This window comes from Talpa europaea (assembly GCF_964194135.1).
Source record: "Talpa europaea genome assembly, chromosome: 13".
Taxonomy (NCBI): domain Eukaryota; kingdom Metazoa; phylum Chordata; class Mammalia; order Eulipotyphla; family Talpidae; genus Talpa; species Talpa europaea.
In genome coordinates, this window is record NC_140080.1 from 11523522 (window position 1) to 11536197 (window position 12676).

Below are 12676 nucleotides of genomic sequence, written 5' to 3' on the forward strand. Positions count from 1 at the left end.
AGCTAGGGGCTGGGAGCTTGGGGGGTGCCTACCTGAGGCCAGTGACCAAGCCAGGCTCTACCAGCTGCCTACACATTCAGAATCCCCGGGGCAGCTTTGTAACAATCCAGGTTCTCAGCCTCCACCAAGGACTTATTGAAGCTGAATTTTCAAAACTCTCCAATTTGATAGTCTGGGAGATTCTGAAGTATGTAGTCCAAACTCTTCTTGCTCTTCATAGACTTTTTTTTTCCTTTTCCTCACCTCTGAGTCAAAGGGTTTCTTTTTTTGATTTTTAACTGCTCACATGGTGAGCTAGAGGACATCAGGTAAAGGGGAAGGGGCAGACAGAAGGGATGCAGTGGCAGAACACGTCTGTGTGAATAACAAAGAATGTATGCACGGGCCTGACTTTTAGTTTGGTCTCATGACTTTTAAAGCATTTCTAAAATATTCCGGGTCTCAGCTGAGAAAAGGAACATCTGAACATCTAATGTCATGTGATTCTTGCTAGGAATGAGGACGTAACAGAGGGACAGTCTGAGCTGGGACAAACTCAGGGTAACCCACCTCTAAGGTGACCATCTGCTTAGCCATGGCCCTCTCCACGGCTTCATACATCTGCGTGTTCTGGATCCCCAAGCCACAGAAGATGACGAAAGCTTCCAGAAACTGTTCATCGTTTCGATTGAAAGGCTTAACCTTGCCAGTATTCTCCTCCATCTTATTAACAAGTTGGCAAACCCCTATAATGATCCAAGAAAGTCAGAGTTTTCATCATCATAGTTTTTATCGATTTGAACACCCCCCCAAAGATTGCCTTAAACTTCTCTTTTAGACATGCTTGGCATCTTCAAATCATCAAACGAATCCCTATAAGTAGAAAGGCAAACTGAATTAATTTACTTGAGAAACTTTTTCACATACTCCTGAATGTATGACGGCCCGTGTTAAAAAAATCCTAGAGTACTATTTTCTTCCAGACTTGGTCTCAACTTTTAGGTCAGTTAATTCCCCAAAGACAATCTGTCCTTTGGAGACTAATTGGATTTTTGTACACTTGCCAAGTGAACAATTTTGATGTGCAGCAGAATTTTGGGTCACACAGACTGCATTATTGAAAAACCAGAAATTTAAAAAAAAAAAAACAATTACATGTAGAAGGTACTGTAGAAAAGAGGCAATTTATATAGTTTCAACAATCCGCCTCTGCATCCAGGAAAATCACATTTACACACAACTTTTGGTGATGTAAATAAAAACTACTTATTTAGAAACAAAGTCAGAGCTACTATTTGAAGAAAATCATTATCTCTCAAGTCCTGGCCTCTTTTAGAAAATCAAACATGTAGACCACCCAGCCACCTACCCTTGCAAAAAAAAAAAAAAAAAAAAAAAAGGACGAGGACATCAATGCTAAGGTGAATCTTCACTGAGCTGGTTGTTTTATGGGATTCTGAGTTAGTAGTCACTCTTTGAAGAGCTGGGTGACCTCCTATCTCTATATAAAGCAAAGAGTTGTTAAAGCCCTTGTCCCTTCTAAGTATAAAAGCGATTTCCATCACGTGCCTGCTGCGGGACAGGCACTGTGTATATATATATTTTAATGTTTTTACATTTTTTTAAAGATTTATTTATGCATATAAAAACTGGGGTACAGGCCAGAGGTGAAGCGGGGGGGGTTGGGGGAGAAGATTCACCAGAGACAGAGCGGGGAACAGAACAGGCAGACTGATGAAATACACTGCTGAGGGGAGCAGTGGGTGCGACAGGAGAGGTCTGCTGTGCCATGTGGGTATCAAATTCAAAGCTGCAGTGGCTGGCAATAGCTTCATAGCGCCGAGATTAACACCCTGTGCCACAAGGGAGGCCTACTGTGTAAATTTAAAGCAGACATGAACTCTAGTCCTCATAATTGAGGTTGTGTCCCCACTTTACAGAGGAGAAAGCCAGTCTCAGAGAAGTCACATGCACCTGCCCACTCAGGGCCAACACTGCTGCTCCAGACCTTGGCCTCTATCCCAGCAGCAAGCCTGCCCTGGTGGCATCTTGCTTTGTCTTTGCACACCTCTGCCTGTGCCTGTCCACCCACCTGCCCTGCTCTCCCAGGCTCTCTTTCATGGTTTCCCATGAAAGATCCCGATTCTCTACACCTCCACGAGGATCTTCAGAGGCCTCCCACCTCCGGGATGAGGGAGGTGCTTCTCCTTCCCAGGCCTTTAAGAGTATCACTTTTTGTATCCTGGTGTATTTCAATTCTGTCTCTTTCTAGACTGTAAATATCTTGGACTTAGATTTTATGCTTTTCAGTTCCACATCCTCAGCTGTACGCTGCTGGAATGTGGCAGGAACTCACAAATGTTCACTGAAGTAGTGAAAGCACGTAGGGCTGCAGCTCTGACGCCAATCACCACCTCGGAAAGAGTCTAGTTTTTATTATTTTATCCACAGTGCAAAAGGCTCCCAGACAGGCCACAATGATGTATGACTGCACCCTACATTTCTTTGTCTCCACTGGTGTGCACTTTATTTCCAACACTACAATTATCTATATCCTCATATTTGCATCCTTTTTAGTCTGTGGTCATCTTTTTTACTTTATTTTTTTATGTTTAATATATTTTGTTTTATATAATTCTTATATCATTTTTCAATTTGGTTACCCCCCTTATTTTGGCCCTAAGCCCTCCTCTCCTCCCACCCCCCCCCTTTTTATTTTGGACAGTAAACATGGCCCTGTCCATCTGGGTCAGCTCTGCAGGGGTTATGTCTCTAGCATATATCCACTATCGAGAGCAACTTCAAACGAGTCACAGTGATTTTACACAGTGTGAGTAAAAACTATGACATTCGTTATCTCAAAAGAACACGCCTCATGAATGGTAACAACACAAGGGTCATGCCCCCCAACCTTTGTGACTCCCATATTATAAATATGGGATTGTTTATGTACGCTTCTGGCTCGCTTCCGAATCACATTTTCTCGCAAGTCACGTGTTTCATGCCCTCCTCCTCACATCACAGTGTAACTGCCTTTCCACTTTTACCAATGCTTTGGTGGCCATTTTTCATATGCAAGATTTTTGTTTTTATCACTTCATGAGGATGACGGCAGGACAGAAGGGGAAGAGCCACCTAAGGAGCTGAGACCAGGGGATCTGTTAGCCTACCTCACAGAAACTCTCCCCTGGGTGTAGGTCACATCTAAGCTTCCAACAGATTGCACTGAATTTATACATCATGAGTATCAGTGGCCCTGGGATCGAAAGGTATGGAAATGGAATGCTAAGTATACTAACATCAAGACTCACCTGCAACCACCACAGCCCAGAGCAGAGCAGAACGACTCAAGTGCGTCTCTGCTGCAATCCAGCGCGCACAGCCACAGAGATAGCAGGGTTCAGGCCAGGGCAAGTGAAGGGGTAGAGACAAATCACCCTCTCAGGCTCATAATTTAATTCTCCTTTACAAGCAGAATGGACCGTCATACTTACATAACATTCATGATAATACTGCTCAGCTCTTTATACCTTCCAGAAAACTAAATTCTATCAAAATACCCAAGTTTTAAAAAAAGAGCTGTTTTAATCCACAACATAGTAGACTAGGGAGGTTTAGTAAATCTCTAATTCAAACTGGGGGGGGGTAATCTTCCTCACAGGAAATTCGCCAGTGCATTGCTGGCGATGGTGGCCTGGCTGTGGGTATTTAGCTTGGAGGTGGCTGGTGATGTGGGGATGAAACGGGGGGGTGGGGGTGCGCACAGGCAGCTGCAGCTAGCGAGGTGGCCATCCAGTGAGCCAAAAAGCCGGGATCAGACCCTGATAGTGCAGCCAAGAAACCAGCACCGGGAATCTGCTCAACGCGCAAGGACAAACCTACACCCACGCAGCACCAGGACCACGGTGCAGCCTCTGAGGATCCGAGCACGGCGACGTGGGTGGCCCAGCTGGAGGGTCAGAGAGCAAGATCTGCTCGCACCACAGAGGCAGCAGTGGGCCAGGGAGGGGGGCCCTGGAATTTGGGCTCTGTGATGCAGGGAGCAGCGCTTGTTCTGGGAAATGGGGGAGAAGCAGCTGTGTGAAACTCACCACCTGCAACAGCCCTGCGTCTCCACCAAGACTTTGGAACCCCGTCCACGACCACAAGACAAACGCAGTTTCTTCACGTGTCTCTCAGCTCCATGCGCCTCCTCCAGGTCTCCTTCTGGATCTCCATCCTGCTTTTTTCCTCAGTTTCCTCTTCAGCTTCTCCTCTCCCTGCTCAGCTCCACCCTCCATTTGGGCGGGGCAGGGAACCTGGAACCTCCCCCTTTCCTGGGGACCCCCCTGTGACACTAGCAGGGCAACTAGACAGAAAGGCAGGTATGGACTTTCAGAAAAGAGATGTCGGAACAGAGAATTCCTCACCGAAGTGAGTGAAGATACTGCAAAGTGACACAGAAACGGGCACCGGATGACAACAGATGTGGAAAGCACACTGAGTAGAGCTAAGCTGGGAGAAGACTTTCAGAAAGCAAACTTCCAACAGTAGAGATGACTCAAGTGGTAAAAGAAAATAAGATTGCATGAAACGTGAAGAAACGATGAGGAAAAAAGTATGCAAAATTATGTAACTAATGGTGCTAGGAAATCTGAGGGGGGAGGGAGAAATATGAGAAATAACAGACTATGAGGACACCGAAGAATAATGTTCATTCCAGAAGGTGGAAAGAGGAAAGAGCTTAGGAAACCCACTCAAAAAAATTAGTAGTGGGCCTCCCTGGTGGCGCAAGGGGTTCCGTCTCAGCACTATGAAGCCGTCTGCAGGCACTGCAGCACGGGTTCGATCCCCCAGACAGGGAGCTACCCACACGGTGCGGCAGAACTCTTCTGACTCACCTGCTGCTCCCCTCTGCAGTGTATTTCAGTAGATCTGCCCGTTTTGCTCCCTACTATGTCTCTTGTTACTCTTCTCACCCTTCCCCACACCTGCACCTCTGGCCTACACCCCAGTTCTTATATTCATAAATAAATCTTAAAAAAAAAAAACAACACAATAGCTTAGAACTTCCCAAACCTAAGGACATATTTTGTATTACGCGACATCTTTTAAAATGTCTTCTACTCTGTAACTCAATTTCTTTTCCTAGTCCTAGTCCTAGTCCAGTGAGCCAAAAAGCCGGGATCAGACACTGATAGTGCAGCCAAGGGACCAGCACCAGGAATCTGTTCAATGTGGAAGGACAAACCTACACCCATGTGGCACCAAGACCACGGGTGAAGCCTCCGAGGATCTGAGCAGCACAAGATGGGTGGCCCAGGTGGGGGATCAGACAGCGCGATCCGTGTATCTCTTATTACCCTCATTGCCTACACTGGAGGTTTATTTCTACGCTGGCATTATCTTGTCTTACCCTTTCCATTTCAGAAATTTAAGTTTTCAATTTCTTTGCTTTCTTCCTATTCACTAGTTGTTTGAGAAAGACTACAGGTTAAAGAGAAAGGCTGTTTTACTCCTTTCTTCAGTTGAACATTTATTTCAAGTATTTTCAATATTGAAAGATTTATGTAGTTGTAAAGATAAGTGAAGCTTTGACCAGATGCCTTGAAATTTTATATTGATATAACCAGTAATTTTCTAAAATGCTGTTTCTGATGGTTACTATTATTTTTTAAATTATGAGCTTTAAAAGTAAACTGTATAAATTTCATGTTTCACTATCAGCTCTAATGTTTTCTTATATGTTCCTGTACTTCACCCATCTAAGAGTAGTGCACTGATGTTATACAGGCTATTAGAAGCATTTATGACTCCCATACTTGCCTCAGTGGATTTTAAATGAAATCAATGCACAGTGATGCTTTACACTATTGTTCCTTAAATTATACCTTGTTACCATCATTATTCAAATTTTGCCATTTTGTTAAAATGTGTACTGACAAATATTTCTTCCTGAAATTCCTCAGAGTTTCTGGGTCAATAACAGTTTCCCAATACTATTTTGAAGTTTTCTTTAATTTCCTATTTCTTCAATTAGTTCTTAAAAATGCAATCCTTTATTTTGTAGACATTGACTTTTATGATGTTAAGGTATAATTTCTAAGTTTTTTCCTCCTGTCCTTCCAAATATTACGATTTTATTTACTGGCACTTATTGTAAGTCAGCATAATTTCTAATTCTTGAACTGGAAAACATATGGACATTAAGCAGGATAAAGCAGTTTGTGTCATGGACAACGGAAATATCTCTTCTTAAAGTGGAGATGTTCTCACGGATTTTTATTTGGGATGGGAATGGGACTTATTTGTTCAAAATCTGTCCCGAAATTGGTATGGGAAATAGCACCCTAAGAGTCTCTGGTAAATATGATATGGGAGACACATTCAAACTAATAAATAGGGGGAATAATAGGTTAAAATAAATGAATGTTAAATGAGAAAAATATTTCCCCTCAATTGTGCTGGAAGCAACGTCTTGGAAGCTCTCTGCATTAGGTCAGAGCTTTAGGAAAACATCTGATATGAAATGACACCGTGGGGGATAAATTTGCTGATACAACAGGCTCCGTACCGGTCTAATGTCTATAATTTCATCTAAATGTCAGTAATGGAAAAAAATGAGGGAGAAGGAAAATTACAAAAAACACATGGGCCCATCTGTCTTTCTTTCGGCATGTAACTCAGTGGGGATTCTATACTAGAATTACATAACAGCAGAATCTGGTCTGTGACATCGAAGAAAAATTATCTACAACCCTAATTTTACCAGGCTGCATCTGTGGGTAAATAGTCAGGAATTCAAATTCCCCATTTTGACACACTTAGAAAACAGCAGGAACACTGGAAATTTTCCCTCTGAGCCTTGGATTCAAGTGGAGGCCGCCCCTCCCCCCCAAAAAAATTTCCAATGGGAAAATCTTTTTATTTATTTGTACTCTCCAAAAACATTGGCTTACTTAAGCTCTGTTATCAAGTAGGGTGACATAAAATGTATGCTAAAGAGGTCTGATTATTTCTGTTTTTTTTCTTTTTCTTTTTGCTCACATCTGCAACAGTGACAGCAACATAACATGAATTCTGAAGAGATCTGAAAGGGTATTTAGGTCACTTCCACACAGGGAAATAGTGACCCTATAAAGGAAGAATGAAGTCAAAGGGCTGCTGTGAGGCATTTCCCCATCTGGGGCTTCTTGATACACTTTGAAAACCACCTCACATTTGCGACAGGCAAAGCCCGATGTACGACAAAGCCTCTCTCCACTGTCCATTATTTTTATTATTCCAAAGAGATGCTGCTGAGGAGAAAGGAAGCTTCCATTTTTAAGTGTCAAGCTGCCTCTAGCTCTTATGCAAACTTTCCAGTAAATAACGCACCTATGCTGGGATTGAGACCACATGTGGAAAGGTCAAAGACAGCTCACAGTAAGTCTTTAAAACACTGAGATCAAAAAGCATTTTTTTAAAAGCATGACAATTGCAATGTAGTGTTCACCTTGAACTCCCCAGGACATAAATTTTTATAAGAGCATTTACTGGTATCATATTGTTTCATTCACAGCTTATGTTAGAGATCGGGGTGGTAGCTACACTACTCAGTGATCAAAAAAGATAAACTCCTGCCATTTGTGGCAACATGGATGGAGCTGGAAGGGATTATGCTCAGGGAAATAAATCAGAAGGACATTATAATCTTCATTTAAGAATGTAATCTCCCTGAGGGTAGGGATTTTCTTCACTAATTTACTCCAACAGCCTGTAGTGGTGGGATCCTCAGTAAATATTTTTGAATGAATGCAACCTCCACCCTCAATCACATAATCAAAAAATAAAAATCAAAAACCAGAAAGCGTCTTTAAAGCAATATGCATTATCAACTTAATGTCTCAGTCTACTTTCAACACAACCCTAAACAAAAATTCTGTTGAAAAAGGATGATGATAATTACAATAACACAAGGTATTTAATAAAAGTCTGCTGACATTACCAATATAAATATATCACAAAATTCTCTTATTTCAATTTTTATCTTTTTGCACACACCATTCATTAAATTTACACTACAGAACAAGAAGTTTCTGGTAATACTTTGTTTTTCTTTAATAAGCATAAAGAAGAGGTTAATGAAAAGCCCTTACCTATCACTTTATTCTTCTTTCCATTCTTTATAGGTGTACAAAGCAAACTTCTAATGCACTGCTGGTTAACACTTCCTGTGTTCTCATTCTAAACAAAAACAAAAATAAAACAGCTAAAAATTATGAAGACTGATTTGCCCATTAGCTGCTATGAAAAATCTATTGTGCATCTGAAACCTCTAATACAGTCATGTTTTATTAGCTGGAGATAACATCAGAGTGCAGAAAATGTACAGAGTATAATGAAGTTCACATGAATGTAATAAAAAGCAATTAGTCTTTACATGATTAAAATCTATAACCTTTCTTTGCTTCCCTTTTTAAACTTTCCAGATTATAGTAATATTAACGCCCTTATTCAGCACCTACTGTATCTGTGTAGATGCCTCAAAGAACCTAAAAAGAGTAGAATTACAAAGTCTTACAGGACCTAGGAAACTGAGTTACAAACCTGTCCTTTTTTAATTTCTACTGACCATACTGGTGATATTCTAGAAAAATCTTCCAGATGTGCAAATTACAAAATCAAGGCAGCTCCCTCAAGGAACAATGCTTTTCTAAAGATATGAGGGAGCTCTCGATTTCAAAGTTTTCGACTGTTGAGAAAATGATCTTTGCTGCTTTGCTGTCAAGGAAATCAGATACCCCCTGGGGTAAGTTAATAATTATGCAAGTTCAAGACAGATGGAACTTCATTTCTGGGGATCAATGCCACTGACACCAAGGAGTTAATAGCTACACTGCTTCCATATTCAGTAGATGACCACCTTTCATTAGATGTTATGAGTGATTTTATGCTCCTCCGTGATCTTTAAGGAGAACTAGGATGACTCCTAAATAGGCAATTCCAAGGCTGGCCTTTCGGCTGAGGAGTCACTGTAAGTGCTGATCTGATGGGAAAGCAGCTTTTAAGCTCCAGGTCTAAAATTGGATAACTTACTGTCCAGGGAAATCTTTGGTCCTTACTGACATCTGGGATATTAAGTGGTTCCATAGTGTTTTTGACGTACTGCGCATACATGTAATTGATTCTGCTGGCATCACGTTCCCTGTGGAAATAAGAGACATGAGTTCTTTCTGTGCAGTGCAAATAAAATGGGTGGAGTTAAATGATTACAATTGAATCTTACCAGTCTCAGATGACAGGAGGGCCAAGGGCAAACCTTAACTGGACAATCGCCTTTAGTTGTACTGATGATTCACAACTTTGGTAGTTATGATAATTGAAACATTTTGAGAAGACAGAGATCCACAAGTTTTCGACTAAAGCAAGTGTTTGAATGTCTGAAGTAATCTTTTTTTTTTTTTATTGCTTTTTTTTTTTTTTTAATAGAGGCATGCTTTATTTATTTGTTTTGCTGGTTTGTTTGTTTGTTTTGTTTATACATGCACTGGGTACAGTCAGAAGCGAGGGAGGGTGAGAGAATTCACCAGAGCCAGAGTGGGGAGCAGAACAGGCAGAAGGACCGAAGGACACTGCTGAGGGGAGCAGCGGGCGGCAGGAGAGGTCTGCGCGCCATGTGGGACCCTCCTCCGGTGGCCGAGGAGCAGCCGGGGATCGAACCGGCGCCGCAGAGGCCGCGGGCAGCTTCGCAACCCAGCGCTCAACTGCTGCGCCACTGGGGAGGCCCTGAAGTAATCTTATAGCCATTATTGATGGGCATTTTGATTTTTGTTCTAGTTGTTGTAAAATCCTTATGAATTACTCTCCCCCCATGTTTTATTTTCTCATTGGATTTTGAGATTACAAAGACTAAGATCTAATGCCTGTTTTACTTCCTCAATTATTTCTTCTATCCATCCCAATTCAACAATCTTTCACATACCTCAAGGCAAGGGCAAAAATCAAGCAGGTCAAGAAGAATTTCATTAAGTCCTTTCTCTCCTTGAAATCCTTTATACTTTCTAATTAAAAATTTATCTTCAAATTTTTTTGAAATTACATTCCCCAGTCTCTTTCTCCTTACATTTTTACTTAATAGGTTAAACATAAAAGATTTATCTGATGTCAGAAAGCCCATAATTAGTACCAGTGCTGGGATTCAGAAAACAAAATAGATACAGATCTTCTCATCAGGAAAACGTCCTATGTTCCCTGGTAATGGGGACAAAATATGGGGACAAAATCTCAGGAAAAAATGTCCACTTGTTCTGAGGTCTTAAATTTCTAGTATCTTTCCTATCTTTTCTCACCCAAGCTGCTTCTCAACTGCTTCTTGGGAGAGTGGTTTCTAAGGCTGTGGTTACAGCGTATGAAATCCAGTCCCTACTCCATATATAGTGTGACATTTAAAGATAAAGGAGGAGGAGGAAAGGTGAGTGTCAACACGGGAGCAGATGAACTTCAGCCTGTAAACTTACTAGGACTAGACTGTACCTTGGGGAGGTGGGTAAAATATCACACCCATCAGACCTAGGACACTATTGGCTTCCTGTCCCAGACATATTATCTGGGTGGCTATCCAAGAAAAGACCACAGCATAAATGTTAAGACTTAAGTTAATGAAATGATTTTAAAACATAAATGTGTCACAGATAGCAAGTCTCAGGAACAAACAAGGAGCTACAGCCAAGATTTTTAAAAAAATGAAAAGGTAAGGAAAGAAATTCACTGGAGAAGATACCCTTTTTAAATGATGATCATGATGACTTATTACTTTTGTCATCATCATTAATGTTAACAAGGGAAGCCAGATGAAGCCCAAAATAGTTGAGCAACTTGTCAGACATCACAAATTTAAACCTACGATAAAATAGACGAGAAGTACTAAAATGGCTATTAAACAGAACCTAATTTTTTTTTAATTCCTAATTAGGAATTAAATTTAATTAGGAATTAATTTTCCTGATGGTGGCTTCGGTGAACAATGACTGAATAAAGTTATGCAGGACCGTCTTATTATTTTTTACCCTATATAAGAAATGCTGATAGTCTTTGTTCCTGCACTTAAATACACCTGGTTCCCTGAGAGGCACCCTAGGGTTACATGGGGACAAACACATAAGTCAGCAGCTGTGAGAAGGAGCGTACAGGCCAGTGAAGACACGTGACACAGAACCCGCATCACCACATTTACTGGATGAACGGTTTGGCTAGCACCAAATGCAGAGGCTGCAAACATCCCCCCAAAACTCTTCTCCCTTCTCTCCACCTGGGCACATAATGAAGACTCCATTTCTTCGTCACCTTAGTTGGCTGGGCATATCCATGCAACTGCGTTCTGGACAACTGCATGTAACAGGAAATGTGACAGCTTCCGGAAACCTCATCTAACAGACAGCTGGTCACTCCCTGCTCCTGCTTGTTCTGCCCACCATTCCACCATCCGAAACAAGGTTATGGTGGGTGGAGCTGCATTCCTAAATCTGAAGGGAAGCAGGGAGCCCTAGATACGCAGAGTAGACAGGCTGTAGGTCCCTGGGTCCGCGGCCTCTGCAGATCTGAATCTCAGCACTGACCCTGGGCTGTGACCACCGCACCGTCACAGGAGACAATAACAGCACTGAACTCTTGCGTAAGTTGTTTTCATCTGGGGTTATGATGATTTGTGTATAACCCTGGTCCCGAGTATGTCAATGCCAGTAAGATAAGCACCACACACATGAGGACAAGTAACACCTAAATGGAATGGGTGGGGAAGAAGTAGCATCCAGGGAATGTGTAAAAGGCTGGGTGAGAATTAAGGATGCAAAGACAGCCGTCAGGGAGTGGAGAGAGGGTATTCCAGGCAGGGGAAGAAATACCCAGTGACAAAGCCATTGCTGAGATGTAGGAGTTCCACGTACATTTAGGAAATGTGAAATAGTTACAGATTGTTGGGAACAAAGTGCTGGCTTCAGGCTGAAGAGGCGAGGCTGGAAGACACAGATGGATGATTTTAAAAGTGCAGCAGGGTAAGGAAGATGGATCTCATTCTCTAAGGTTATGGTAGCCTTGCCGAGGCGCCTCTCACTGGGCCAAGTCTAGGAAGCTGAAGTGACCACTGTCTGTGGGGCTGTATCTGGAGCTCTGTGTCCACATGCACAAGCCTGCCACAGTGTCCCTGGGGCAAGACGAGGAACTTCAGAGAAACCGAGGCAGGTCCCTCCCTGGGAGATCGAGGATTCTTCTCCAGCCAAAATCTCCTGTTAGGACTCCAACACCCTTGCTGAACTTTCCTTGGAACTACCTGGTTGTCCAAGCATTCCACACACTCTCCCTGCTCTCTTTTCTCCTCTCCTGCTGGCCTGAAGCTTCTCCTAGCCTCTCGCAGCTCCAACCCTCTTTCCTTGTCCAGGGGCTTTGCCCTACTATATATTTCTTGTGCATTTAATCCAGTCTTGGCATCTGCCTCTTGGGGGATCTGGATTAACTCAGACATATCTAGACCATCTGATACTGGGGCTGTTAACTGAGCTGTGGAGGAATTCATCCCTGGGAAGACAGCAACATGGAACACACAAACACGGAGCAATTTCGTAACTAAGTGGGAACCTAAACCAGCAAAACACAGGGAAGACACCCAGAAAAAAGGCTCACATTTACTCAGTACTGATTTTGCGCCAGAAATTTCCTGAAGTATTTTATGGGTATTGTCTCA

General features: G+C 42.3%; 1 protein-coding gene across 1 annotated transcript in view; it reads right to left on the minus strand.

Moving 5' to 3' along the window:
• PDE5A (phosphodiesterase 5A) overlaps positions 1–12676 on the minus strand; it is a gene marked incomplete at both ends in the record, with an annotated part of 113575 nt that overhangs the window by 37914 nt on the left and 62985 nt on the right. Inside the window, 3 exons of the mRNA XM_084252122.1 lie at positions 550–725; positions 8097–8184; positions 9037–9145. Of these exons, the coding sequence (XP_084108248.1) occupies positions 550–725; positions 8097–8184; positions 9037–9145 (373 nt within the window). The remainder of the gene's footprint in view (positions 1–549; positions 726–8096; positions 8185–9036; positions 9146–12676) is intronic.